Source organism: Diceros bicornis, chromosome 23 (assembly GCF_020826845.1).
Source record: "Diceros bicornis minor isolate mBicDic1 chromosome 23, mDicBic1.mat.cur, whole genome shotgun sequence".
In the NCBI taxonomy this organism is placed as follows: domain Eukaryota; kingdom Metazoa; phylum Chordata; class Mammalia; order Perissodactyla; family Rhinocerotidae; genus Diceros; species Diceros bicornis.
In genome coordinates, this window is record NC_080762.1 from 26,581,646 (window position 1) to 26,608,967 (window position 27,322).

Genomic DNA, 27,322 nt, shown 5'->3' on the forward strand with positions numbered 1-27,322 from the left:
TTACAAGGGAAACTTCACATGCCCACCAAAAATGCTCCAGGGAAACACACTCCAGTGTACATTTCAACAGGCTGACGTTCGTAACACGTGAAAAGTCTTTTGAATAAATGAGACATTTTCAATCCTTTCTCATCCAATCTGGTATCTAGTTTCCTAGGCATTTCAGTTCATGTTCAATTTCAAATTGTATAATATTTATCTCAGTTCTTGTTCAATTTCAAATTTAGATTATTCATCTTTTTGGTTTTCCTTCCTCTTCAAAAAAAAAAATAAATTAAGAGTGGGAAAAGGAAAGGAAATTAAATTCAATCTGGCCAATTCAGCAGCCTATTAATAATGCTATTATATATTGAAGTATGACAAATTACTGGCTAAAAAGTAAGGTTTGGGGTAAAAAAAAAAACGTACAGCTACCAAGTTCTCTGAGAACCTTTTAACTTGTTTCATTCTATGAGCTTTCCCTCTTTATATTTTGTGTATTTTATGCTATATGAAGATACTATTTTTAGCACCTATTTTTCTTAGCTTCCCTGTTTATATTTTTGCATCTATGTACACCATATTACTTTGGATTCCTGGCGGGGAGAAAACACAGCAAATCTATCTTCTCCCCAAATGCAAAATATGAATATAAAGTGGAAAAAATTACCAACAGTATAAATCTTCAAAAAGTACTTTTCCTTACATCTATAAATATCTGAGAGAAATTAAAATCCTCTGGGAATCTAAAATTGGTCAAGGAAACAGATGTTTGAATTCTCCTAAGTATAGCACAGGGAATAAAGCTTGACACCAATAACAATTCCAACTGAAGTATATTTCAAAAAGATTGTCTGACTATATCTTCAGAAAATTTGAAGATAAAATGTTTTTACTCCTCCTTCTTTGTAGGAATTTTTGAGGTTTTAGGGTTTTTAAAAAAAAATAAAACTTTATCCTTTCTTCAGTCATCTTGTTATGGACTGGGAAAAATTATGTACCTAAGAATTACGGAAATCATATTTTTGCACATATGCTTCTTTTTGGTACTTATTACATTTTGCTTTGTGTTATAGGTATTTGTGTACATATTATAGCCCAACTAGATTATAAATGACTTGCAAGCAAGAAAAGCCTATTTCATGATTATATTACCCATTAAGCCTATGTAGAACTTTGCACATAGTAGGTTCTCAATAGATATTGATAGATGTAGAATTATTGAATAATCGTGTAAAAAATTACTAAAAATTAACAGAGAAAAAGGAGGCTATTTTATTCTTAATCATATTGTAATGAAGACTATTTTAAACTGTATTCAGTGATGATACACACAAATATTTAAACTATTTATGTGCCTCAACTTGACATAATTTCATGATAAGTTGATGGCAATCACATTTAAATATATTAGAATATTTTTGTAATAATGCTACTCTAGAATAGCAACTTTAATAGCTGGGAAAACATGTTAATGGCCATTAACCTGAAGGAAACAGGGAACATTAAACATTTTTTTCAGAAATCAATGTATAAGTTTAAACACTCTACTATAATATTTATGAGCAAACCTCAAATTAAAATTTATAAAATGCAAACTATCAAATGTTTCAGTTAGATAATAATTTAGACTATATTTTATAATTTTTCCTGTGTACACATTGATGAATACCATATAAAAAAGATTCTTTTCTCCTTTAGTGTCTTTGACTATTACTATCTAATAGCAAAATGAATTCTACTTGAATGCAACACCATGGCAATCCTATAAAAGCCCTTGATTATCAAGCAATACGATATTAGTCAGTGAACACATGTAAGTGATTTTCCTTACCTTCAGGACAGCTATGAATGGTACAAAGTTAGCTCTTTGGAGTCCATTTTTATAAAGATCTGAAAGAAAAACTTGGTATTAGCTTTGTACTTAACCTAAATCATAACGTTAGCTTATAGTTTAGCCTGGCAAGTTTTCTACTGATAAAGAAGATAACAGAGTAAAAGAGAAGGAAAGTAACCAAAACTGATTTCTATTCTGGTATTACACAAAATTCATTCTATTCTTAATAAGAGAAAAAATTAACAATCACAGAAAGAAGATCAAAAGGCATTCAATCAAATTACCTTTAAACTATAATAAAAAGCAATGAAAGAATTGCTTTTCAAAATTCACAAATGATCCTAAATCAATAACTTAAGATAAGAAAATAATATATTGAAAGGTATTTGATATTTGAATATATAGGATTCTACTGGGAAAGGAATTATATTTTCCTTTTCTCAATCTATAATAAAAGTTCTCAGTACAGAATTAAAAGTGTGTAATAAGATTAGCCTTTTAAGAAAACACATCAATAGCTAGAACTGTGCATGTATTTGTATCACACTTATATATTTGACTTTAACGTAAATGACATTAAGGCCACTTTACTTTAAAAGAAATTACCTAAAAATTAAAACTCCATTCTTAAGACTGTAAATTTAATGCAATTATATATCATAAACAGGTAGTATTTATTGCCTCACAATGATATTTTATATATATTTATGTGTCACAGTGTATGTATTTTTACACACATATACACACACATAAACATACATATTGTCAAGAGCAAACAAGCGGGAAGGGGTAACATATTCTAAGCTTTGCATATTTTTCTTTAAAAATAGAGACTTGGAATATTTTTTAAGAGGTAGAAATTTTATTGCATATGAAATGTTCCTTTTAAAAGTCAAATCTATAAACCCACACATCTATGGACAGCTAATCTTTGACAAAGGAGCCAAGAACATACAATGGGGAAAAGAAAGTCTCTTCAACAAATGTTGCTGGGAAAACTGGATAGCCACATGCAAAAAAATGAAAGTAGACCCTTACCTTACAACATACACAAAAATTAACTCCAAATGGATTAAAGACTTGAATGTAAGACCTGAAACTGTGAAACTGCTAGAAGAAAACATAGGCAGTACGCTCTTTGACATCGGTCTTAGCAACATCTTTTCAAACACCATGTCTGACCGGGCAAGAGAAACAATAGAAAAAATAAACAAATGGGACTACATCAAACTAAAAAGCTTCTGCACAACAAAGGAAACCATCAACAAAACGAAAAGACAGCCTAACAATTGGGAGAAGATATTTGCAAACCATACATCTGATAAGGGCTTAATCTCCAAAATATATAAAGAACTCATGCATCTCAACAACAAAAAAACTACCAACCCAATTAAAAAATGGGCAAAAGACCTGAACAGACATTTCTCCAAAGAAGATATACAGATGGCCAACAGACACATGAAAAGATGTTCAAAATCACTAACTATCAGGGAAATGCAAATCAAAACTACAATGAGATATCACCTCATGCCCGTCAGAATGGCTATAACTAACAAGACAGGAAACAACATGTGTTGGAGAGGATGTGGAGAAAAGGGAACTCTCATACACTGCTGGTGGGAGTGCAAACTGGTCCAGCCACTATGGAAAACAGTATGGAGATTCCTCAAAAAATCAAGGCTAGAACTACCATATGATCCAGCTATTCCATCAAGGGACGAATGGATAAAGAAGATGTGGTATATATACACAATGGAATACTACTCAGCCATAAGAAACGATGAAATCCAGCCATTTGTGACAACATGGATGGACATTGAGGGTATAATGCAAAGTGAAATAAGTCAGAGGGAGAAGGTCAAATACCGTATGATTTCCTTCATTAAGTAGTAGATAATAACAACAATAAACAAACACACAGGGACAGAGATTGGATTGGTGGTTACCAGAGGGGAAGGGGGGAGGGAGGAAGGTGAAAGGGATAATTCGGTACATGTGTGTGGTGATGGGCTGTAATTAGTATTTTGGTGGTGAACATGATGTAATCTATGCAGAAATAGAAGTATAATGTTGTACACCTGAAATTTTTACAATGTTATAAACCAATGTTACTGCTATAAACAAAAAATTAAAAAATAAAAAATAAATAAAGTCAAATCTATAAAGTAATAAAAAAATAAAGTATACAAATGAGAACAGTAAAAAGTTTTCTCAATAATAAAAACCACAAATTAGATTATGCGTCTCAATTTTTTTTTAAGTATTGCATTATAGGATCCTTTCTATATTTCCTTGTTTAGAGAAAACTTGATAACTAAAATAGACTTCAATTGCCACATTTACTTATGGAAATAAAATATGGTCATTAGGAAACAGCTATTCTCTTTATTTTTTTTTTTTGGTTTTTTTTTGTTTTTTTTTGTTTTTTTCTTGTCTTTTTTTTTTTTTTAATTTTTTGTTTATTGCAGTAACATTGGTTTATAACATTGTAAAAATTTCAGGTCTACATCATTGTACTTCTATTTCTGCATAGATTACATCATGTTCACCACCAAAATACTAATTACAACCCATTACCACACACATGTACCGAATTATCCCTTTCACCCTCCTCCCTCCCCCCTTCCCCTCTGCTAACCACCAATCCAATCTCTGTCCCTGTGTGTTTGTTTATTGCTGTTATTATCTACTACTTAATGAAGGAAATCATACGGTATTTGACCTTCTCCCTCTGACTTATTTCACTTTGCATTATACCCTCAATGTCCATCCATGTTGTCACAAATGGCTGGATTTCATCGTTTCTTATGGCTGAGTAGTATTCCATTGCGTATATATACCACAGTTTCTTTATCCATTCGTCCCTTGATGGGCACTTAGGTTGCTTCCAAGTCTTGGCTATTGTGAATAATACTGCAATGAACACAGGGGTAGCATGTACCTTTGCAAATTGGTGTTTTCAAGTTCTTTGGATAAATACCCAACAGTGGAATAGCTGGATCATATGGCAGTTCTATCCTTGATTTTTTGAGGAATCTCCATAGTGTTTTCCATAGTGGCTGGACCAATTTGCACTCCCACCAGCAGTGTATGAGAGTTCCCTTCTCTCCACATCCTCTCCAACACATATTGTTTCCTGTCTTGTTAATTATAGCCATTCTGACGGGCGTGAGGACTTCAACTGCCACATTTACTTATGGAAATAAAATATGGTCATTAGGAAACAGTTATTCTCTTTAGAAAAATACTCATCATAACACCATTATAGTGAAGCAAGTATTTGCATAAGTCTTTGGTTAATTAAGGACTAGAGGCTTTAATTCAGTTACATTTAAAATTTTTATTTAGGGATATTATAAAAGGTAAGATAATGCTGGCCAGGCTGTCAGAATTTCAAAATTCAAAATAAGATCTTTTCTTTCCCGTAATCAATACTTCGAATGAGTAAAATGGGTATAAGGCAGGAAATAGGTTTAAAGTTAGGTATTTTCATAGTCTTCCCTAACTACAAGCTGCTGGGGAAGGTGCATAAAAACATTGCTGTATGATAAGAGCTGACAGCCGTGATTGCCAGTAAGTGGTAAAAATCGAAAATAATATAATTTTAAAAATACATTCAATGTTTATAATAGCTTTTTTCATAACAGCTAAAAACTGCAGCTTTATTTGTAATAACCAAAAATTGGAAGCAATCCAAATGTCCATTATTAGGTCAATGGATAAATAAACTGTGGCATATCTGTACAATGAAATAGTACTCAGCAATAAAAAGGATAAACTATTCATACACAGAACAAACTAGCTAAATCTCAAAATAATTACTCAGTAAAAGAGGCTGGATCAACAAAAGCGGAGAGGGGTACATATTGTGTGATTCAATTTATATAAAACTGAAAAAACAAACTAATCTATAGTAACAGAAAGTAAATCAGTGGTTGCCTGGGGAAGGGGAAAGGTTGGGGTGGGACAGAGATGGTAGGGAGAGTTGAAAAAAGGGGATGAACAAAGTTTTGGGTGTCATGGAAATGTTCATTATATTGATTTCACAGATGTTTACTTATGTCAATATTTTTTAAATTGTATCCTTTAAATACATGCCATTTACTGTATATCAATTATGCTTCAATAAGTTCTTTTAAAATTTATTGGGAAAAAAACATACACAACATTAGCGAGTATCAAAGAACACAATGTTATAGAATTAAAACTAACAAGTTGTGCTAATCAAAGTTTATCTATAAGGTAACATTCTGGTCTTACTCATGGAATAATATCTTTTTCTAAGGACATATAAGGCTGGGATGTAACTTAACAAGCACACACCTTTTAGCAAGTTAATGGCAAGGACAAATGTAAAGGCCCACTTGAATTATTCTTGATTAAAAGATCTCCACTCATCAGCAAAGTTAAAGTAGAATAACAATGTCTTTTACTCTTCAAGATTTAATTTTCTAAAGGGCTAACTTAAGAAAAAAAAAAAAACTCAGCCTTTACAAGGATATAAAATTCAAACTTTATGCTCTGAGAAGTATTTTCTAAACAAAATTCTAAATAGAATTCATTTGGCTTGAAAACCTTTAGATTTTTATAGAACCCTTAAGTGAAAAAGGGCTGTATTCATTAAGTTGAAGAGGTTTTTGCAATTCAAATATTATGGTAATTATCAATGCAATAGATCCATCTCCTGAAATGTTATTTAGCTACCAAATTTTTAATATTAGTTGTTTGATATTATTTTTTTAGATATAAAGTTTTTATAATACACTTATATCAACATTTGTCATTATTTACTAAATACTATTTAAAATTCAACAGAAGTTCTTGCCTATGATTTTTTAAGGATCTCTAAACAGAGCTAAATGAGCACTTGCTCATATAAGATAGAGTACCGGAATTATAGCACATCCATTTTTTGAGAATGGTATAAGGACCTCTACATTCTCCTCAGTGAATAACTACAATAATACTTACAGATGAAATACATGCAAAGAGGATTTTTTTAAGTAATTACAAGGATCTAAATACTTTGGAGATGCACATGGACATGCAGATCTTTTCCTTAAAAATTCAAGTGTCAAAACCAACAGGCTGAATAATGCTTATTTATATGAGTAAATATTGGTTTAGAGTAAGAAAAACTTCTAAGACGGGTAATTAAAAGGAGTTTTCCTATAAATTAACACACAGTATTTATACAGCTTTATGGAACCAATCTGATTTGTCCTTCCAGGAGATTCTTATTTTAGTATAGATTAAAAGAAAATGGCGCCTTTAGACCATTTAAGCAGCAAGAGCTACTTAGCTTCTTTTTAAAAAACTAATTGGAATTCAACATACATTCATGAATTCCTACTATATGTCTGCACTGAAATGAGGCTGAAGACAAAAGATAAATAAAAGGAGGAGCTAGGATTTATAGAATACCTACTAGGAGCCAGGCAATTCACTAGGCACTGTACGTACACAAATTACAATAACACTACAATGTAGACAGTTCTACTCCATTTTACAAATAAAGAAACTGATATTCAGAGTTTCATTTTGTTTTGTTTTGTTTTGTTTTGTTTTGTTTTGTTTTTTTGTGAGGAAGATCAGCCCTGAGCTAATATCCATGCCAATCCTCCTCTTTTTGCTGAGGAAGACTGGCCCTGAGCTAACATCCGTGCCCATCTTCCTCCACTTTACGTGGGATGCTGCCACAGCATGGCCTGACAAGCAGTGCCTTGGTGTATGCCCGGGATCTGAACCCGGGCCGCCAGCTGCGGAGCACACGCATTTAACCGCTACACCATGGGGCCGGCCCCTATTCAGAGTTTTTTAAATAATTTGCTGAATTCTCAGCCAGTAATTGATATACCTAGGAGTCTAGGTCTTTAATGATGCTAAAACTTGTAGACTTTTTCAGAACCGTGCTGTGACCAGTTGCGTTTATCACAGCTGACAGACACTACCAGACCATAACCATGATTCAAGGTAAAAAGGGACACAAGGTAGAAACATAAAACACAGAGCAAGAAGTTATTCATTTTATCAGGGTTTTATCAGCTACCTCTAAAGGCAGCTTTAGAGAGGTAACAAAGGGACTGGACTACTTTGGAAAAATGAGCAGGGTGCCACCAGGCAGAAGAGTCAGCATGAGCTCATGACTTTCTCTTCCTTCTTTTCTAACACTATACAATTACTCAAAGGCCACATTTTCTATCAACCTTCCTTGAATCCACTATAGTGGACAAACTTTTAGACTGGCTTTCCCTAATTCCCAGACTAGGTGTTATAGCTTGTGTAAATATTGGACAGCAGGAACAAAGAACAGTTATCCCTGAGAATACAAAACAAATGCAGTGAGTGCTACAATTGCTCAGCTTAGCGCTTGGTGAAAGTTTATAGAACTCTGCACAGGCAAGGGGAACCCAGGCAGAGCCTGGCAGTCTCCCTGAATTGAGATGGATGAGAGTCCAGAGAGGAAAATGCAGCTAGAGTTCACAAGGAAGAGTACCAGAGAATAGAAAGCTGCCAGTGAAAAAGCTCTGGAGATCTGCTAATGGTTCCAATTCAGTCCTTAGCTGAGTACTGATGAGTACATGTGTGTGAGGAAACTACCCAAAGCCAGGCAAAGAATCGTCTGCAAGTATTAGAGGAAACCATCATTGGAGCTCACACACAGCTGGGAATAGTGCCCATCTCCACCAGTCAGATTGGAAAACCTCATAATTCATGGGGTATTGGGTAGAATACTGAGAAGAGATTTATCTCACTAGTGAGAAAAATTAGTCCTAGACTAAATGCTGCTCTGTCCTGCCATACAAAGCTTAAAAGCAGTACCCAAAAGAATCAAACCATTTCTAAGAAAGTGAATAAAGCTCAAGAATATTTATAGCAACAAAACAATATCCAGGACCCAACAAAGTAAAATTTACACTGTCTGACATCCAAAAAGAAATTACTAGACATGCAAAGAAACGGGAAAACATGACCCACAATGAAAAGAAAAGCCAATCAATAGAAACGGACCTAGGACTGACACAGATAATAAATTTAAAAGACAAGAACATTAAAACAGTTATTGCTATATTCCGTGTGTTCAAGCAGCTTGAAGAAATATTGATCATATCAAATAGAGACATGGAAAATATAAAAAAGAACCAAGATGAACTTTTAGAGATGAAAACCACATCTCTAAAACGACAATATGTGAGACAAAAAAATATGCTCGATGGGAATAACAGCAGATTAGACACTGCAGAAAAAAGTATTAATGAACTTGAAGACACAGCAACAGAAACTACCCAAAATGAAGCACTGAGAAGAAAAATGAACAGAAAATAAGTGAGCTGTGGAGCAATTTTTTTGTGTGTGTGAGGAAGATCAGTCCTTAGCTAACATCCCATGCCAATCCTCCTTTTTTTGCTGAAGAAGATTGGCCCTGGGCTAACATCCATGCCCATTCTCCTCTACTTTATATGGGATGCCACCATAGCGTGGCTCGACAAGTGGTGCATTGGTGCACGTCCAGGATCCGAACTTGCGAACCCCGGGCCGCCGAAGCAGAGTGCGAGCACTTACCCCCTTGCGCCACCAGGTTGGCCCCTATGGGGCAATTTTAAGCAACCTAATACATGTGTAATGGCAGTACCCAAAGGCGAGAAGAGGAGGGGATAGAAAAAATATGTGAAGAAATAACGGTCAAAATATTGCCAAACCTGATGAAAACTATAAACCCATAGATCTAAATTGCTCAATAAAGTGCAAGCACAGAAATATGAAAAAAACGACACCAAGGCATATTATAACCAAACTGCTTAAAACTAGTGATTAAAGGGGGAAAAAAAAAAACTTAAAAGCACCCAGAGAAAAAAGATGCATTACATACAGAGGAATAAAAATATGAATGATAACAACTTCTCATTGGAAACTATGCAAGCCAGAACATAGCAGAGCAACACTTTTAAAGGACAAAGAAAAAAAATAAAATTGTCAACAAAGAACTCTATCCTGAGCAAAAATATCTTTTAAAATACAGACTTTTGTGACATACAAGAGCTGAAAGAATTCATCGCCAGAACAACAGAACTACAAGAAATCTTAAAAAGAAGTCCTCAGGCAGAAAAATAATATTGGATGGAACCCTGGAACACCCAAAAGAATAAAGAGCACCAGAAATGGTAACTGTGGGTAAATATGAGACTTTAATTATCTAAATCCCTTTAAAAGTATTTAAAGCAAAAATAATAACAATGTATTTCGGGATTTATAACACATGTAGAAGTAAAATGTATGAAAATAGCACAAAAGCCGGGAGGAAAGAAATGGGTGTATACTGTTGTTAAGGTTCTTACACTACACTAGAAGTGATATAATATCACTTGAAGGTAGACTGTGATAAGTTAAAGATATAAACTATAATCTGTAAAGCAAACCATAAAACCTTTTCTAAAACCTCATAAAAATGGAATCATAGAGTAACTATTCTTTTAGATACGGCTTCTTTTTTTTTTTTTTTTTTAAGATTTTATTTATTTATTTTTTCCCCCCAAAGCCCCAGTAGATAGTTGTATGTCATAGCTGCACATCCTTCCAGTTGCTGTATGTGGGACGCGGCCCCAGCATGGCCGGAGAAGCGGTGCGCGCCGGGGATCCGAACCCGGGCTGCTGGGGAGCGCGTGCACTTAACCGCTAAGCCATGGGGCCGGCCCTAGATACGGCGTCTTTAACTCAGCCTAATGTTTCTGAAATTCATCCATGTTGTTATATGCTCATTCCTTTTTACTGCTGAGTAGCATTCAATTTTATGAATATGCCACAGTTGGTTTATCCATCCTCCAGTTGATGAAGACCCAAGTTCGTTCCGGTTATTGGCTATTATAAATGAAGCTGCTGTAACCATTCTTGTACAAGTCTTTCTGTGAACTTTTTTTTCCATTTCTACGGGTAAATAGCTAGGAGTGTAATTATTGGGTCATAGGGTAGCAGTATATTTAACATTATAAGAAAATGCCAGTCCTTTTTTCCAAAGTGTGTCTCACATTTTACATTCTCATCAACAGTGTATGAGAGTTCTAACTGCTCCACATCCTCATCGGTATTTGGTTTTGCAAGTCGTTTTAATTTCAGTCATTGTGGTGAGTGTGTAGTATGATGTTTCATTGTGCTTTTAATCTGCATTTACCTGATGACTACTGAAACTGGACATTTCCGCATGTGCCTACTAGTCAAAAGAAATGCCTGTTCAAAAATTGGGCCCAATTTTTATTGCGTTGTTTGTCTTTCTATTATCGACTTCTAGGATTTCTTTATATATTCAGGATACCATTTTTTTGTCAAATACATAATATACAAATATTTTCTCCCAGTCTGTGGCTTGCCTATCCATTTTCCTAAGGTGCTTTTGGAGGGGCAGAAATTTTTAATTTTTCGAAGTCTAATTTATCTTTTTTTTTTTTTTATGTTATTGCTCTCTGTGACTTGTCTAAGACCCCCAAGTCATGAAGATATACTTCCATGTTTTCCTCTAAAAGCTTTATAGTTTTAGCTTTTTTGCTTAGGTCTATGATCCATCTCAAATTAATTTTTGTGTACCATGTGAGGTAGAGGTCCAAGTTCGTTTTTTCCATATCAGTGTCCAGTTATTCCAGCATCATTTCTTTCCCCTATAATAGCTTGCCCTGCTGCTTCAATCAAAAAGTCAAATGATCATATAAGTAAGTATCTATTTCTGGGCTCTCCATTCCAATCACTAATCTCCATTGATTAATTTTTCTATCCTTATGCCACGTCTTGATTATTGTAGCTTCATAGGAAGTCTTGAAATCAGCTATTGTTCTTCAACTTTGTTGTTCTGTTTTAAGATTGTTTTGCTTATTCAAGGTACTTTGCATTTCCACATAAAATTTAGAATCAACTTATCAATTTCTACCCCAAAAAAAGTATGCTGGGATTATGACTGTGATTGCACTGAATCTATTGGCCAATTCGGGAAGAAGTGACATTTTAAAAATATTGAATGTTCTAATCCAAGAAAATAGTATATCGCTCCATTTATTTAGGTCTTCTTTAATCTCTCCCAGCAATGTTTTATAGTTTTCAGTGTAGAGGTATTGTAGGTTTTCTGCTAAATTTATTTCTAATTATTTTATGCTTTTGATGCTATTATAAAAAATTGTTTATTTCATTTTCCAGTTATTTGCTACAAGTGTATAAAAATATCATTGATTTTTGCATATTAACCTTATAACCTGTGGCTTTGCTAAATTCACATATTGGCTCTATGTGCTTATCTGGAGATTTTAAAGACATTTTTATGTCAAAAGTGTTTTCTATACAAATAGACAGTTTTAGTTCTTCCTTTCCATTCCTTATGTGTTTTGTTTCTTTTTCTTGCCTTATTTCAATGACTAGGATCTCCAATATTATGTGGATTAGAAATGGGAAGAGTAAGTATCATTGCCTTCCTTGGTCTCAATCAGAAAGGGAGAGTATTCAATATTTCACCATTAAATATTTTTACTAGTTTTTGGTAGACACTCTTTATCAGATTATAGAAGTTTTTTTCTATTCCTATTTAGCTGGGTTTTTTAAAAATAAAATGCTAACCCTAGCATTTTACAATGAATGGGTGTTGGATCTTGTCAGATGTTTTTCCTGCATATATTGAAATGATTATATTATTAACCCCGTGTCAGATATATGATTTGGAAATATTTTCTCCCATTCAGTAGGTTGCTTCAAAATATTTTCTAATTTTTCTTTTGATTTCTTATTTAATCCATGTGTTATTTAAATGTATTGTTTAATTTGCAAATATTTTAGGGTTTCCTGGATATCTTACTGTTATTGACATTTCATTGAATTCCATTGTGGCCAGAACACATATTCTGTATGATTTCAAACTTTGTAAATTTTTACTAAGATTTCATTTATGGCTCAACAAATGTTCAATCTTAGTGAACATACCATGTGTGCTTGAAAAGACTGTATTCTGCAGTTGTTGTGTTTGATGTTCAATAAATATTACTTAGGTCAAGACAGATGATTGCCTATATCTTTACAAATTTTTGTTCATTCAACTGCTTCAAGAGGGATATTCAAATTTCCAACTATGATTGTTCAATTGTCTAATTCTAATATTGAATCTATTTTTGCTTTGTATAATCTGAAGATCTGTTATTAGGTGCATACACATTTATGATTGTTCTGGTTTTCTAATAAATAGACTTTTTTATCATTATGAAATGTCCTTCTTTATCTCTAGTAATATTTGTTTTGACATCTATATTTTTGGAGTTTCAGATGAAACTTAGAATTTATTAATGTATTTATATAATTTATAAAACCTTAAGTACAGCTCTCACATAGACTTTACATATGCTAGACAATGCTTAACTATCTCTTCTTCACAAAATATTTGGGTTAAACAGAAAATTAACATTTACATTACTTTCTTTTCTCTTTCTTTCTTTCTTGGTTCTTTCCTTCCTTCCCTTCTTCTTTCCTTCCTTTTTAATCACTGCCAGTCAGTTTAGAACAACAAATAAAATTCAATTTACTCCAGAGATGTTCTGCACCACCACTATCTTGATCATAAGGGCTTATTTTTAAATGCAGCAATAATGTGTTTGCTGACACACAAATTAATAAACCAGAAAGAAAAGTCAGGGTGATCTACACATCTATTGTTGTTGATGTTAGTTTACCACATGTATCCTTGCCTAATGTTTTCAATGAAAACTGCCTAAGAGATGGCAGGAAGATAAAATCTTTTCCATCAATCCTACAAATAGTCCTACAGAATTGAACCCATTTTTTAATCAAATAATAATCACCAGCCCTCTACTTTAGATATCCTACGACATTTTAAATGGTTCAATCCTCTATAACAATGATAATGGGAATCCAAGGAGATTATAGGCTCCACAGGGTCTTTTTTTTTTTAAGAACCATGAGAAAGAAATTTTACAAAATGTTACATAAAAACTTGATCACAAAAATACTACCATCCATACACTTACACATTTATTTTCAGTAAAGTTAAATACCAATGAAGTAGTTTTTCACAGCAGAGCTTCTTTATACAACAGAAGTCAATGGACTTAAATATCATGACTAGAGTCTTCAATAAGAGAACAAACTTGTGTATTTCTGGGAATCTTTTGCGCATAAAGAGGACCCCAAACCAGCCAGGCAACAACTAGTGGCAGAGACTCCAGCTCTCCTGTTAACCCTTAGAACCACTTCATTATCATGTGTGAGGCTGAGGCCCAGCCAACAACAGCTTTCATTTTGACTCTAAAGGTTGTCTTTGGAGTCTGAAGCCCTTACCACCAAACGGAGTGTTGGTGCGAGTGAATGGAATTCTTTGACTAACTTCTTTAGAGTTTATTTAAGTTCACTGCTGTTTTTGCACTGATCTCCACAAAAATTGCATAGATGAGTCGGTGCAGTCTTAGCATCTCTCTCCATGACTTCTCTTTTGTGATATCATCACACTTATTTCCTGCAATGTCAGCTACAAAACTAGATGGGCCTTGCTGACAAATATCTTTTAACTGACTCCTTAATGTTGCAATATTTCTTCTTTTTGGTATCATAAACGATTATAGCTGAAGCTAACTATCGCAGTTCATTCATGGTAAGGCACAAAATCATTCTTGCACAGCTGTATCCCAGATTAGGAATTTATGTAGCTTACTCTGGTACCAGAGAAAAGATGCTCTGTTGTTGAAATGATCTTAGGCTCAAAACTAAATTCCACAAACCACCATACAATACTTGATTTACCTACAACTGTAATCCCTGGCAGACAAACTCTAGCACCATGGTCCAAGAGTCATGGCCCACTACTGCCATGAACTGAGAAAGGAGAGGCAGAGCCCAGCACAAGCATCCTCTGGTGGGACCACAGGGACTAGCAGAGCCTGCCTCAGTCAATTTAATCTAACATTAAGAAACCCATATCAGCCTTCATATTGTTACTATTTGTATGATATACCTTTTTTGCATCCACTTACTTTCAATCTATCTTTATATTTAAATTATATCTCGATATTTTTTTAATCCATTCTTATAATCTCTACCTTCTATTTCGATGTTTAATTCATTTAACATTTAATATTTAGGTCTATGATTTTATTATTTGGTTTCTTTTTGTCTCCTCTGTTTTTTTCTTCCTCTGCTCCTTTTTTCCTGACTTTTTTGGATTATATGAATATATTTTTAAATTCCTTTTTAATTTGTCTATTGGCCTTTTAGTTTAGTTGTTGTTCTAGGGGTTACAATGTATACCCTTAACTTTTTACACTCTACTTAGAATTAATAACATACCACCTCACAAAAAATGTAGAAACCTTGGACCCATATAAGTCCATCTAAACTCTCCCTTTTATGCTATAGATGTCATATCATCATATTTATATACAGTATAAACCCAAGACACTGTTATAATTTCCCATAAAACAAACATTTCTATTTTTAAGAAACTAAGAAGAAAAACTAGTTACTTATATTTATCCCAATATTTACCACTTCTAATGCTCTTCATTTCTTCCTAAGGATCCAAGTGTCCATCTGTTATCCTTTCCTTTCTAACTGAAGAACTTCTTTTAGAACATCTTGTAGTGCTGGTCCAGTGAAGATGAATTCTTTTAATTTTCTTTGATTTAGAATGTCTTTATTTTGTCTTTATTCTTGAAGGAAATTTTTGTTGGATATAAAATTCTAGGTTGATAATTTCTCCCCAGCATTTTAAAGATGTTGTTCCCTTGTCTTTGGCCTCCATAGTTTCTAATGGAAGTCATGAGAAGCTAATCATTGTTTCCCTGTATTTAATACGCCATTCTTCTCTGGCTGCTTTCTAGAACTTCTCTTTACTTTAGGTTTTTAGCAGTTTGACCACAATGTGCCTAAGCAGTGTTTTTTTGTATTTATTCTGCTTTAATTTCACTGAGCTTCTTGAGTCTGTAAATTTACGTCTTCCCTCAGATTAAAATTTTTTCAGTCTGTAAATTTATGTCTTGCCTCAGATTAAAATTTTTTCAGTCATCATTTCTTCAAAAGTTTTTCTACCCCATTGTCTCTCCTTGCCTTCTCGGAGTCCAATTAGAAATATGTTAGAAAACTTGTTATGATTCTACAAATTTTTAAGGCTCTGTTTCTTTTCTTTTATCATTTTCTCTCTATTCTTCACACTGGATAATTCCAAGTTCTCTGGCTCTTTGCTCTGTTATCTCCCTTCTGCTATTAGGCTCATCAAGTGAATTTTTATTTAAAATATTTTCTTTTTTTTAATTCTAGGATTTAGATTTGGTATTTTTTTATAGTATTTATTTCTCTGCTGACATTTCCTATCTGTCCATTCATTATGAACATAGTTTCTTTAACTCATTTCCCCAACAATTATAGTTACAATTGTTGTTTTAAAGTCCTTGTCTGCTAATTCCAATATCTGAGTCATACTGGTGTTGGTCTCTGTTGATTGTTTTTTCTCTTGGGAATGCCATATTTTCCCCATTCTTTACTTTGGGATTGTATCCTGTACAATTTGGGACAATTTGAGATTCTATTTCATTTTCTGAAAAGTGTTGGTATTTTTGTTTTAGCAAGAAATAACCTTGCTTAGACTCAAACTACAAACTCAAATCTCAGTTCAGTAGCCTATCATTAGTTAAGAAGCCTGTAGTTCATCCTTCAAAATGTATGGTTTAGAGATCAGTCAGAGTTTGGGCAGGATTTATATACAGAACTTGGGGCTACATCAATCTAGTTCCCTCTAGGATTCACTTCTCATTTTCCAGCCGTAGTGCTTGCCCCAAACTCTGCTATCTTATTCTTCAGGCCAGAAAACAGTGAGTTTTCTATCAGAATTTCAGACACCCAATGTAATACTGACTTTACTTGCCCTAAAGTAAAATAGCCACTAAAAAAAAAAAAAAAAAAAAAAGACAGAAAATTCTATCCATTTTGGACCTTCTTCCAAGTTTTGCCTCCCCTCTAGAATCTGCATGCCTTTTTTCATTTTCTAGGACCTTCAAATAGGTGTGTTATGTATTTTGTTCAGAATTTATTATTGCTGTCTGTAAGAAGGTCATTTGGCTAGGAAATTAGCCATACCAGAAGTTTTAGTTTTTAATAGAGGAACATAACCGATTTATATTTCTTGTCACTGACATGCCTGATCTTGTTTCACGCTTTTTGTTCATACTTTTTGCTGTTTCTTCTGTTTTCCAGTTTTTGCTTAAGAAATATTTTTTCTTTGATCTTTTGTCTTTTCTACTAATTTGAAAAGTAGAAGGCATATCTTAAATGCTAAAATACTTGACTGTGTATTTCCCTAGTTATCAGGGCCACAAATAATGACACTGTCACTCAGGAGCTGTAAACTCTCCCTCCAAGGCAAACGAAATTTACAAATCTATATAGGCAAGCAGTAACTCAAGTATTCATTTACACTCAATTCATTGTTATAATCAATTTTATTTCAAACATTTCCTTTTAGTTAGTTTACATTAAATCTTCTTTCCTCCAGGGGACTTATTTACTTTTTTCATCATTTTATTCTCTTTATTCTGTTCCTACACTCTGGCAGAGCTTCTTGTTTTCCTACACCACTGATTTCATTTTCTGTAGTTTCATTTCTATACTTTAGTGCTTCTAATGCTGATTTTAATTGATTTAATTTAATTAATTAATCTCTTTTCTTATTTCATTTAGCTTTCTTTTATTTCAACTGATTTCTTAGTAAAAAGGATTTCAGATCAATCTGTTGTCTTCTCTCAGCTTAGATCATCTATATCACAGAGTCTATGTTTTCCTGATTTTTAAAGAATACAAAATAGAAATTTTCTAATACTTACTTCTCTTTCCTACTTATTGTTCCCATATTAGGCTATTTTGTCTTAACATAACCTTGAACAAGGATATATTTGGTATCATATTAAGACATTATCCACTTATTTATATTTTATGGAGTGATTCTATCAAGAAAGATGTTAAATTTTTCTAAATACTCTTTCAGTTTTGATAGTGAATACCACTGGATTTTTTCTCCCCAAAAGTATTAATATGATAAATTGCATGTGTGTGCACACGTAACTGTTAGCCAACTTTCTAGTGATAATCCAACCTTTTATTTACTATGGATATGTCAGTTTGAGGAAGGATACACAATGTTGTCGCTGGACAATCTAAGTAATACAGGATTATTCTTGGACATTCTAATGCTATCTGTAGCATTTTCATTATAATAAACAGTAATTAAAAACTAGAAAGTCCAGAATACACTGTCCTCACAGTTCTTCTAGCTTCAGTTAATAAGGGGACTTTTTTCATTTTAGCACTTTGTGTTTCACTGCCAAAGAAGCTACAGTCATTTCGACTTACATATTCTATTTCCCCATAAAAATTTATTCTTTTTTTTTTGCTAAGTTCTTAAGCTTATTAATTTCAAATTTTTAATTAATTTAATCTACTAGTCTATTATTAATTTGTTGTTAGGGTCTCCATGCACTTAAATCTTATAATATTATTTTTCCTTACCAGACTATCACAGAATTAACAAAATTTTATTTCAGAACATAAAAAGTGAGTAACATATATATGAAATTATAATTGTGGATTTTTGTTTCTAGCTCTTCTAATAACCTGACAATGTAATCTCTCAAAAGTAAAAATCTATTTGTATATAGACCATATAAAATATTTACCTAAATGACAAAATTGCTAAATAAATCATTTACTTGAGGTTTTATAAAAATAAGAAATTGAATACAAACTATCTCTAGATATATTTTATCGGAAAATTTTCCAGCAATTTCCCATGCCTCTGGATCTGACCCAAGATCCTCTCTACTTCAGCTTAAAGAGCCTTAACCAGATTATCCTAGAAAATATAAAATTATAGCACTACAAATGCTGTGCTAGAAATGTTGTTTAAAATATACTAAACATACTTTGAGCTTGCAAGAAAGTAGGAAAATCACTACAGACCAGCAAACAAACAGGAAGCTAAAAGCTCAAGTTGTAATCACGAACTGACACTGGTTTGGGGTTTTAACAATGACATGGTGTACAGAGGATGAGGCCTTGGACCCAAGCAAGGTAGGAATTAGAATTTAGGACTAGGAAAAACAGTGACACAGAAACAGGCACCCTTTAATACCTTATTCCCTTCACTCCCCTCAAGTATTTCTTCCCTTTCTTCTCTTCTGCAGGACTTTCCCAGACCACTTCCTTCCACAGCTATTGTCTCTCCTAGGTTCCTAAATTCTGGTATTGCTTTTACTTTACTATCAATTATTTTCTATTAAAATTAATTATTATTAATATTTCTGATCATTTTCTATTAAAATTAATAACTTCTTTGTCTATAAACTGACAATTAAGTTGTTGGCTGATAAAAGATGAGGATATGATTATAACCTCTACCAATAGCAATAATCCTCATTCTTGCCCATGAAATTGATGCATCATAACTAGAAATGAATGGAATGAAATAAAGGAAGTGGAAGACATTTAAACAGAGAGGCTAAAGGATTAATGAAGGAAAAAAAATATATGTGTTCTCCACTGGGCAATATCTTCTGGACCTCTAATCTCCAGATTTTTGTCTTTATTGAATGACAGGCACCACCACCCACCCAGTTGTACAAGCCAGAAATTTAGAAATTGTCCTTTCCCTGTTCCTCAGTATCCAACCTAAAACCAGATACTATCCATTTTACCTCTTAAATATCTTCCAACTCTATCCTCTCGATATCCATTGGCATCACCCTATACTAGGGTTTCTCAGCCATGGCACTAGTGACATTTTTGGCTACATAATTCTTTGTCGTGGGGGGTAGCCCTGTATATTATAGGATGTTTTGCCAGAATTCCTGGCCTCTACCTACTAGATGCCAGTAGTAGTACCCACCCACCCCCCGTCCCAGCTCGTGGGGACAATTAAAAATGTCTCCAACATTGCCAAATATCTCCTGGTGGGCAAAACAGCCCTCCTGTTGAGAATCAGTGCCTTATACGAAGCTATCAGCACTTCTTGCCTCTAGTGTACTGCAAGAGCCGCCTACTATGTCCCCCTGAATCCACCATAGCACTGCACCCCACCCCGTAACCCATCCTCTACACTATAACCAGAGTGATATTTCCAACTCTTATCTTGTCAGTCTCTGCTTAAAGCACTTCAGCGGCTTCCCATTTCTTTTAGAATAAAATCCAAAATCCTTAGTATTGCTTTACAAGGTCTAGCTCTCACTTCTCCAGACTCATCTTGTACCTCCCTGATCCTACTTCCCCTCCTTCGCTGTACTCCAGCCACACTGGCTACTGTTCAGTTCCTCAAATGGGCCTTCTCTTTCCAGCCATCAAGCTTTGCCTCAACCCTCTGCCCGGAAGGTTCTTCCTCCACCTCTTGTGACACTCGGAGAATAAGTAGATGCTATGAAAAAAAATAACAGTAACCTATCTGGGGGCTCTAGATGAAAAACTGTGGCCTAAAGAAAAAGTTAAATGCATTCTGATGATTGGAAAAGAGGACACACTTTATCTGGGACAGGGTAGACAAAGATCAGTGATGACCAACAAGGAGAAAAGACAGAGGACAATGTGTTAAAAGAGTCACAAAACCTAGGTTCTAGCCCTTATTCTGCCACTCACTATCCACGTGATTTGTTTTTAATTTACATACAGTAAAATTCACCTTTTTTTGGTGTACAGTTCTATGAGTTTTAACACATGTAACCACCTCCACAGTCAGGATACAAAACAGTTCTATCACCCTAAAAATTCTCTTGTGCTGCACCTTTGTAGTCAAACATTTCCCCACCTTAGCCCCTGCAACCACTGACCCATTCTTTGTCCTACAGTTTTGCCTTTTCCTGATATCTATACCTAATCTCTGAGTCTTGTTTCTTCAACCCATGAAATTATATATATATATAATCTTCTTTATATTAAAATATTAAGCTATTTACGATGATTGTTTGCTATGACAAGCATCTCCTCTATGATTCATATTTAGAAAAGGCTTTCTTTAAGTTTGTGGCTAATGCTCAATTTATGCAATTTTGCAACTTGAACTTTCAGTCTTCTCCAGAAGGGTGGCTCCACCTCAGATTTCTGCATGCTACCTTAGTGGGCCTGTATCTTTGTTCACTCCTACAAAGCTCTGAGCTCCAGAATGTTCTTCAATCTCTCCTTGTGGTTATCCTTCCTCAATTTACCACACTGCAGGAGCCTGAGCAGTCAACTGCAATTTTCCTTTCAATAGTCTTTGCTGCGAGGGTTCCAAGCCTGTTCTAGCACCTTGCTATTTATGAACATAGCTTGTCACTGAATATCTACTTGTAATACTGATGACACTGTTAAGGCAACAGGTTAGCTAGAGTAGAGTCAAGCCTCATTTCCACCTAAATAGATGATCTAATATTAAAAAGTTCACTGCCTTGGTTCATAGAGTTGCTACACTAGTAAATCACAAGAATGGTGTATACATAACGTAGTTTTAATAAGCGCTCTGACAAAATCATTCTTAATTCTCTTGTAGTGTAATAGATTAGGTACAACTATAGTTGTTTGAATAACTGGATCCAAAGAGTATTGATTAATTAATTAATGTCTCCCTAAAATAAGGCCTCCAGCAGTATGCTACAGGGGTCTAAACTTGGTCCTATCCTATTTTCACATTTTAATTGATGAATGGCTGAAGATACAGAAGCATGATTGCCAAGTTTATAAATGTCATTGTTAGTAGGGATAGCTAAAAATAATTTATGTTAGATATTAATATAAAAGATATTAACATAAATCAATAAAATGGAACAATGTAGACAAACTAATAAGCTGAAATGTAATAGGAAGAAAAAGAAATCAACTACACAAATGCAGAATGAGAGAGACCTAGTTTAATAGCAGTTCACATAGTAAGATCTGGGTGTATCAGATTACAAATTCATTATAAATCATCAATGTGACATGTCTTATTTAAAAAAAAAACTCACACCATTACATTGCTCTTTTCAGGTTCACTAGTGAACTCCATGCTCCAATGGTCAATTCTCAACCTCATTTTCACCTCCTAGCAGCATTTAACAAAAGGCGATCATCCATCCTTTTTGCATCACTTTCCTTTTCCTCACTTGACACTCTCTTGGTTCTTCTCCTACCACCTCACTGGCTGCTCTTTCCAGCTTCCTTTAGGACTAACGACTTCTAAATTTATATCTCCAATTCAAATCCTACCATTGAAACCCAAACTCTTATATGCATCAGCCACATCATCAGAGAAACCCCTACTTCCACCTCCCTACACAAATCTGCTTCTCCTGTTGTCTTCTTCCTCATCCCAGTGAACAGCAGCTTCATCCTTCCAATTGCTAAGGCCAAAACCTTTGAGTCATTCTTCATCCCTCTCTTCTTTTTTGTATACTATATTCATTTCATCAGTAAATCCTTTTGGCTCTGCCTACAAAACATATCCAGAATCTGACCACTCTCATCACCTTCACTGCTCCATCATCTCCCATCAGAATTGTTGCAATCATCTCCTAAATGGTCTCCTTACCTCCAGCCTTGAAACCTCATCCCCACAGTCTATTCTCAACACTGAAGCCAGACAGATGCTTTTAAAACATTCCTTCATTCAACATTCAAAGACTATTCACCGAGATCTACCTATGTGCTAGGCACTGTTTTAGGTACTTAGAATACATCCACGAAGAGAGGAGAGAAAAATCGCTGCCCTCATGAAGCTTTTGCATCCTGGAAGAGGACAGACAATAAACCATAAATATAATAAACTATATGCTGGGTCTATAAGCGCTACAGGAAAAAAATAGAGCAGGTAAGGAGGAGCAGCGCTAGGAAAAACGGGAAGGGACATAGATTGAAATAGTGAGATAAGTCTAGGCTCATTAGCAAAGTAACTTTTGAGCAAAGACTTCAAGGCCCTAGCCTTGCAGATATCTGGCAGAAGAGCATTCAAGGCAGAAAGATGTTAACATTAAGAACACATAAAATATTATTTTTGGTTCCTTAGCCCTTCAACTGACCACATGATGAGCTGAAAGACACAGGATTCTAAACTTGTTGTTTTTATCTAAATATGACTTGTATTCTAATTCTCAAATAATTTCCTAATAAGCCACAAGTGCTTTTTTAGAAATGATAAATTAAATGAAGTACTAGAAACTACTTATGCAAGTACGTTTTAGGTCTTTTTGTAAAATTTAATTAGGATTTTTTTTCTTTCATTTCATCGAGTTTCTTTTATGGCCTGTAAAAAGCAATTAGAAGGGGCCGGGCTGGTGGTGTAGTGGTTAAGCTCATGCGCTCTGCTTCGGCAGCCTGGGGTTCGCAGGTTCAGATCCTGGGCGCGGACCTACACACCACTCATCAAGCCATGCTGTGGCAGCATCCCACGTACAAAATAGAGGAAGATTGGCACAGATGTTAGCTCAGGGACAATCTTCCTCAAGCAAAAAGAGGAAGACTGGCGACGGATGTTAGCTCAGGGCCAATCTTCCTCACCAAAACCAAAAAAAAAAGTTAAAAAAGCAATTAGAAAGGCCTGCATTTTTTGATATGTACATATGACATACCTAATACTCAGAGAAAAACAGCAAAGGCATCAAACACGGGAGATCACCTGGATTTAGCTTGCTGAGAATAGACATTTTTCAAATACCAATACCAACTGATTTTTCAGATTAAGTCAATTATAAAACTAATGATAAGCAAAGTCATCAGATTTATTAACACCATGAAATGAGTACAAAATTATGGATTTTTTTTAAAGCTTGTTAGTTTCCACCTAATTGGATGAGACTGGCACAATGTTTGTTTTTACCTTCCGGTGGCCTGTTGGATGTTGCCACAACGACGACCCCATTTTTGAACAGATTTTCAAAAAGCTGTTTCAGAATCATGGCATCAGCAATGTCAGTGACCTACGGACAACAACACATTTGTTTTATTTTAATTTCACTTCTGCTCTAACAAATTTGCTAATGGCTCATCTTTTTTTTTAAATGGAAGTGAATTCCAAGAGAAAAATTCTAATTATCATCATGAAGAAAAGAGTAGATAATTAAAGACATGAAAGACTATGTAGTAGTCTTTTAAACTTGATTCTTCTTTTTTGCAAGCCTATCATTTCCATGCGAATTATCAAATGGTTCTATGTTAACTTCTTTTCTAGAACTACAGGTGGAAAGCATAGATAATTGTGTTAAACATTTAGGAAGTCTAATTAATTAGAACTAACATGACCAACTCCCTCCTCCTCCTCCCATCACAGCTCCCCTTCCCCCAAAAAGAGGGAAAAGAGAGAGAAAAAAATAGAAAAAAAAAAATACACAGTCTGTTTGAGATTTCTAATACTTTTTTGGCAAAGGCCCTGAAAAGGTGACTTTAAATGGTCATGGGACTTTAGAAATAAGGACAAGTAGCCAGTGAGACATAATCAGCTGCTGTTGAAAATAGAATGATAGGACATAGATACTATTGTGCAATTGTTGCACAAAACAATTCAACAGATGGCCCATCACAAAAATAAGCAATTTCATTGTTCTTTTTAAGTGCCTTCTATTACTGTCCATGAATAATCAAAAGGCACTGCAGTCACTTCCAGCACAGCCAGCCTCTGCTAACCTTCGCAAACACAAATATTCCTTCCACCAACAAAAAAAAAAACTAACAAGAATAGTTAACACGGTGCTTTAAAAAAATAACTTCTGACAAAACCAGAAAGGCATAATGCAGATAAAACTATTCCATCCAAGTTAAGTTACAGAGATACATATAACTACTGATCTCTTCTAAAATTATTTTTAAAAATCCACAATTAACAAGCTTAATGATAACTTTTTAAAAAGCATTTAAAAATCACAAAGAAAAACAGAAATTAAGGAGGAAAGGAAGCTGACTTCAAAAACAAATGTATAGTGACGGCTAATATTCATCATCTTGCACCTTCGCCTATGAATATACTAACACGGATTTTAGATACTCCAGATATAAAAAGGTTTTAATCTTTCTTTAATAGCACATTTTAGATACTCTCAATAAAACTTGTTTTATATTCATAAAATATATCACACAATACATAATTACATTGTTATTTTTAAATCATATTAGAGTACATAAAAACTAGTGGAATTCTTTAAAATTGAATCAAAATCCTAAAAGTTACCAACTAAATGGTTATAACACAACGAACACCAACAACCTGGGTTACACAGGTCTAAATCACTTTTCTCTTTACAGCAGATATCTTACTCAAAAATTTAATCGTTTCCTTCCCATCTGAACAAAACAAAACCAAAGCAAGATACGGAGATGTGCAGATCTTTTTTTGCTGTCTCGGGCTGTAACTTTAAAACGTTAACTAAAAAACTACTGAAGATTCCTTAAATTAAAAAGACTTCAGGAACTTACAAAGTGATGATTAAAATGAAAAGTGGTACGATTTAATTATTTAGGAAAGTGATATTATTTAATTTGGAGCTTAGGATCACTGTCAAATTGTGCTTCCAGAAAAACACTCCCAGAAGGCCTTTTTCAAATGCTTAAACACCAGTGGCATTTCTGATGAGAGGACAGAACAAGCTTGCAAATTTTAGAAGCAACTGCACTTTTAAATTGGATCCCCAATACACTGACTTTTAAAAAGAATGATATCAGTTAAAAATTACCCAGTCTTAGAGAATAAAAATGGTCATTTGACTATCTCACTGATGTTTTTGAAAAAATTAAAAATAGCTTTTGTGCCCTAAGGTTCAGAAAAGTGAAGGAACATTTAGCTTATAACACAATGCAAAGGTTTAAACTGAAAGTTGAAGAAAGCAAACAATAAAGACTTGTGGTTGAATTATAATTTGCTGTTTCTGTATTACGGAATGTTTTTGCTCTATCAGAGTAAATTAACTTGGAGAAGCTATGCCTCATTAATAAAGCAGGAGTCACTTGGTGTAGCCGGGTGCCAATGTACACTCTTTTGATCTTGTCCCCACACTTGTTCGGCTTTGCTGGGGAACAGTAATTTTACAGTACAAGTGAACAGGAGACAATTGGCCACACATTCTTGGAGAGCAGGCTTTTTCAGCATCCAGCATTTCATTACCACCAGGAACAAAAGAGAAGGCTACAGATTACCAATAAGGGTAGTCTGCTAATACAGAGAGTGGAGACATTTCATTAGCATTAAAGAGAAAAGATTTTTTATGACCTAGAGTTGCTTTCCATTATGACTCACTTAAGTAAAAAAGAAAAAAAAAAATCTAATGGTTAATTTACATGTGTAAGTGCTTGAGTCTCAGTCATCCACTGATTGGTACAGTGCCAGGTAATGAGTGACAAACATAAGCATGCATTATCAGTAATTAGTATTAGCACAAAAATAAGCACCTATTTTTTATTAGCAGTTTTTAATAGCTTTCTTATTTTATAAAAACGGTCAAAACTATTTTTTAAATGATATTGATAGCTTATAGAGGAGAATTTTGCATGATATTTTGCTCATCAGAATTCTTTTTTTTTTTGTTCTGAATCATATTAGTAAAACATCTATCCAACGTCCCTAAAAAGAGACAGGAAGAAATAACATTTCTTTAAATCAGTTTCCTTTAGTATTCTGATATCTTCAGAATCATAAATGGTTTAATAAGAAATATAAATATTGACGAAGGACATAATGAAGACCCTAAAGAAAACTTCAAGGGAAACCTTTTATTTCAGCAACTAAAGCACATAAAAACGTTATCTAGACAAAGTTCTCAAACAAAATAAGAATACTGTATCTGATACCACAGGAAAAACTGAAATGCTACACTTAGTAAAGATGACCAAGCTAATGAGGAATACATTCTGCAAATGCAATCTGAATGCTACCAAAACATAATCTTAAAAATGCCCTAAATTCAAAAGCACAAAAAAGAAAGAGTTTATTCTTGTTTTTAAGCAGTAACAATTCCCATTCATCTCCCTAGTAAAATAAATATTATATTAATTAACACCAGCTAAATGCTAATAATAACCAGTTAAAAATCAAGACTACTAATAGGATTCAATTTTAAAAGTGAAGTGGTGATTGTAGACATACTGTCGTCAAGATTAAAATGCCTAAAAAATTCTTTTCTAGTAAATCAGCAATGTATTGTACTAGGCTTAATAGGTTTAAAGATAATTTTTAGGTTCTATCATTAAAACATCTACTAAAAGTCTACCCAGCTCTAGATCTGTATATTTAAACACATAATAAAAGACATCATATATCAAGGAGAACACATAACATAGCTGTTCCTACTAGGCAATAAAAGCACTGACAATGGATTCAAACTGAGTTCCCAGCTGTGTGACCTTGGACAAGTTACTTAACTTCTCTGACCCTTAATTTCCTCATCAATATAATGAAGACAGTAATAACACCTACCGTGCAAAATTCTTATGATACCTGTAGTAAATCTTCAAGAAATGTTAACTATGACTATTACCTATGTAGGTATATATGCTAGTATAATTATG

General features: G+C 34.0%; 1 protein-coding gene across 2 annotated transcripts in view; it reads right to left on the minus strand.

Moving 5' to 3' along the window:
* The window catches only part of AFG1L (AFG1 like ATPase), a 185,993-nt gene that overhangs the window by 86,482 nt on the left and 72,189 nt on the right, over positions 1-27,322 (minus strand). For both annotated transcript variants that reach the window (XM_058566509.1, XM_058566510.1), the window contains exons 6-7: positions 23,649-23,748; positions 1,814-1,872 (exon numbers count right to left, since the gene is read on the minus strand). In XM_058566509.1, coding sequence (XP_058422492.1) covers positions 1,814-1,872; positions 23,649-23,748 — 159 coding nt within the window. The remainder of the gene's footprint in view (positions 1-1,813; positions 1,873-23,648; positions 23,749-27,322) is intronic.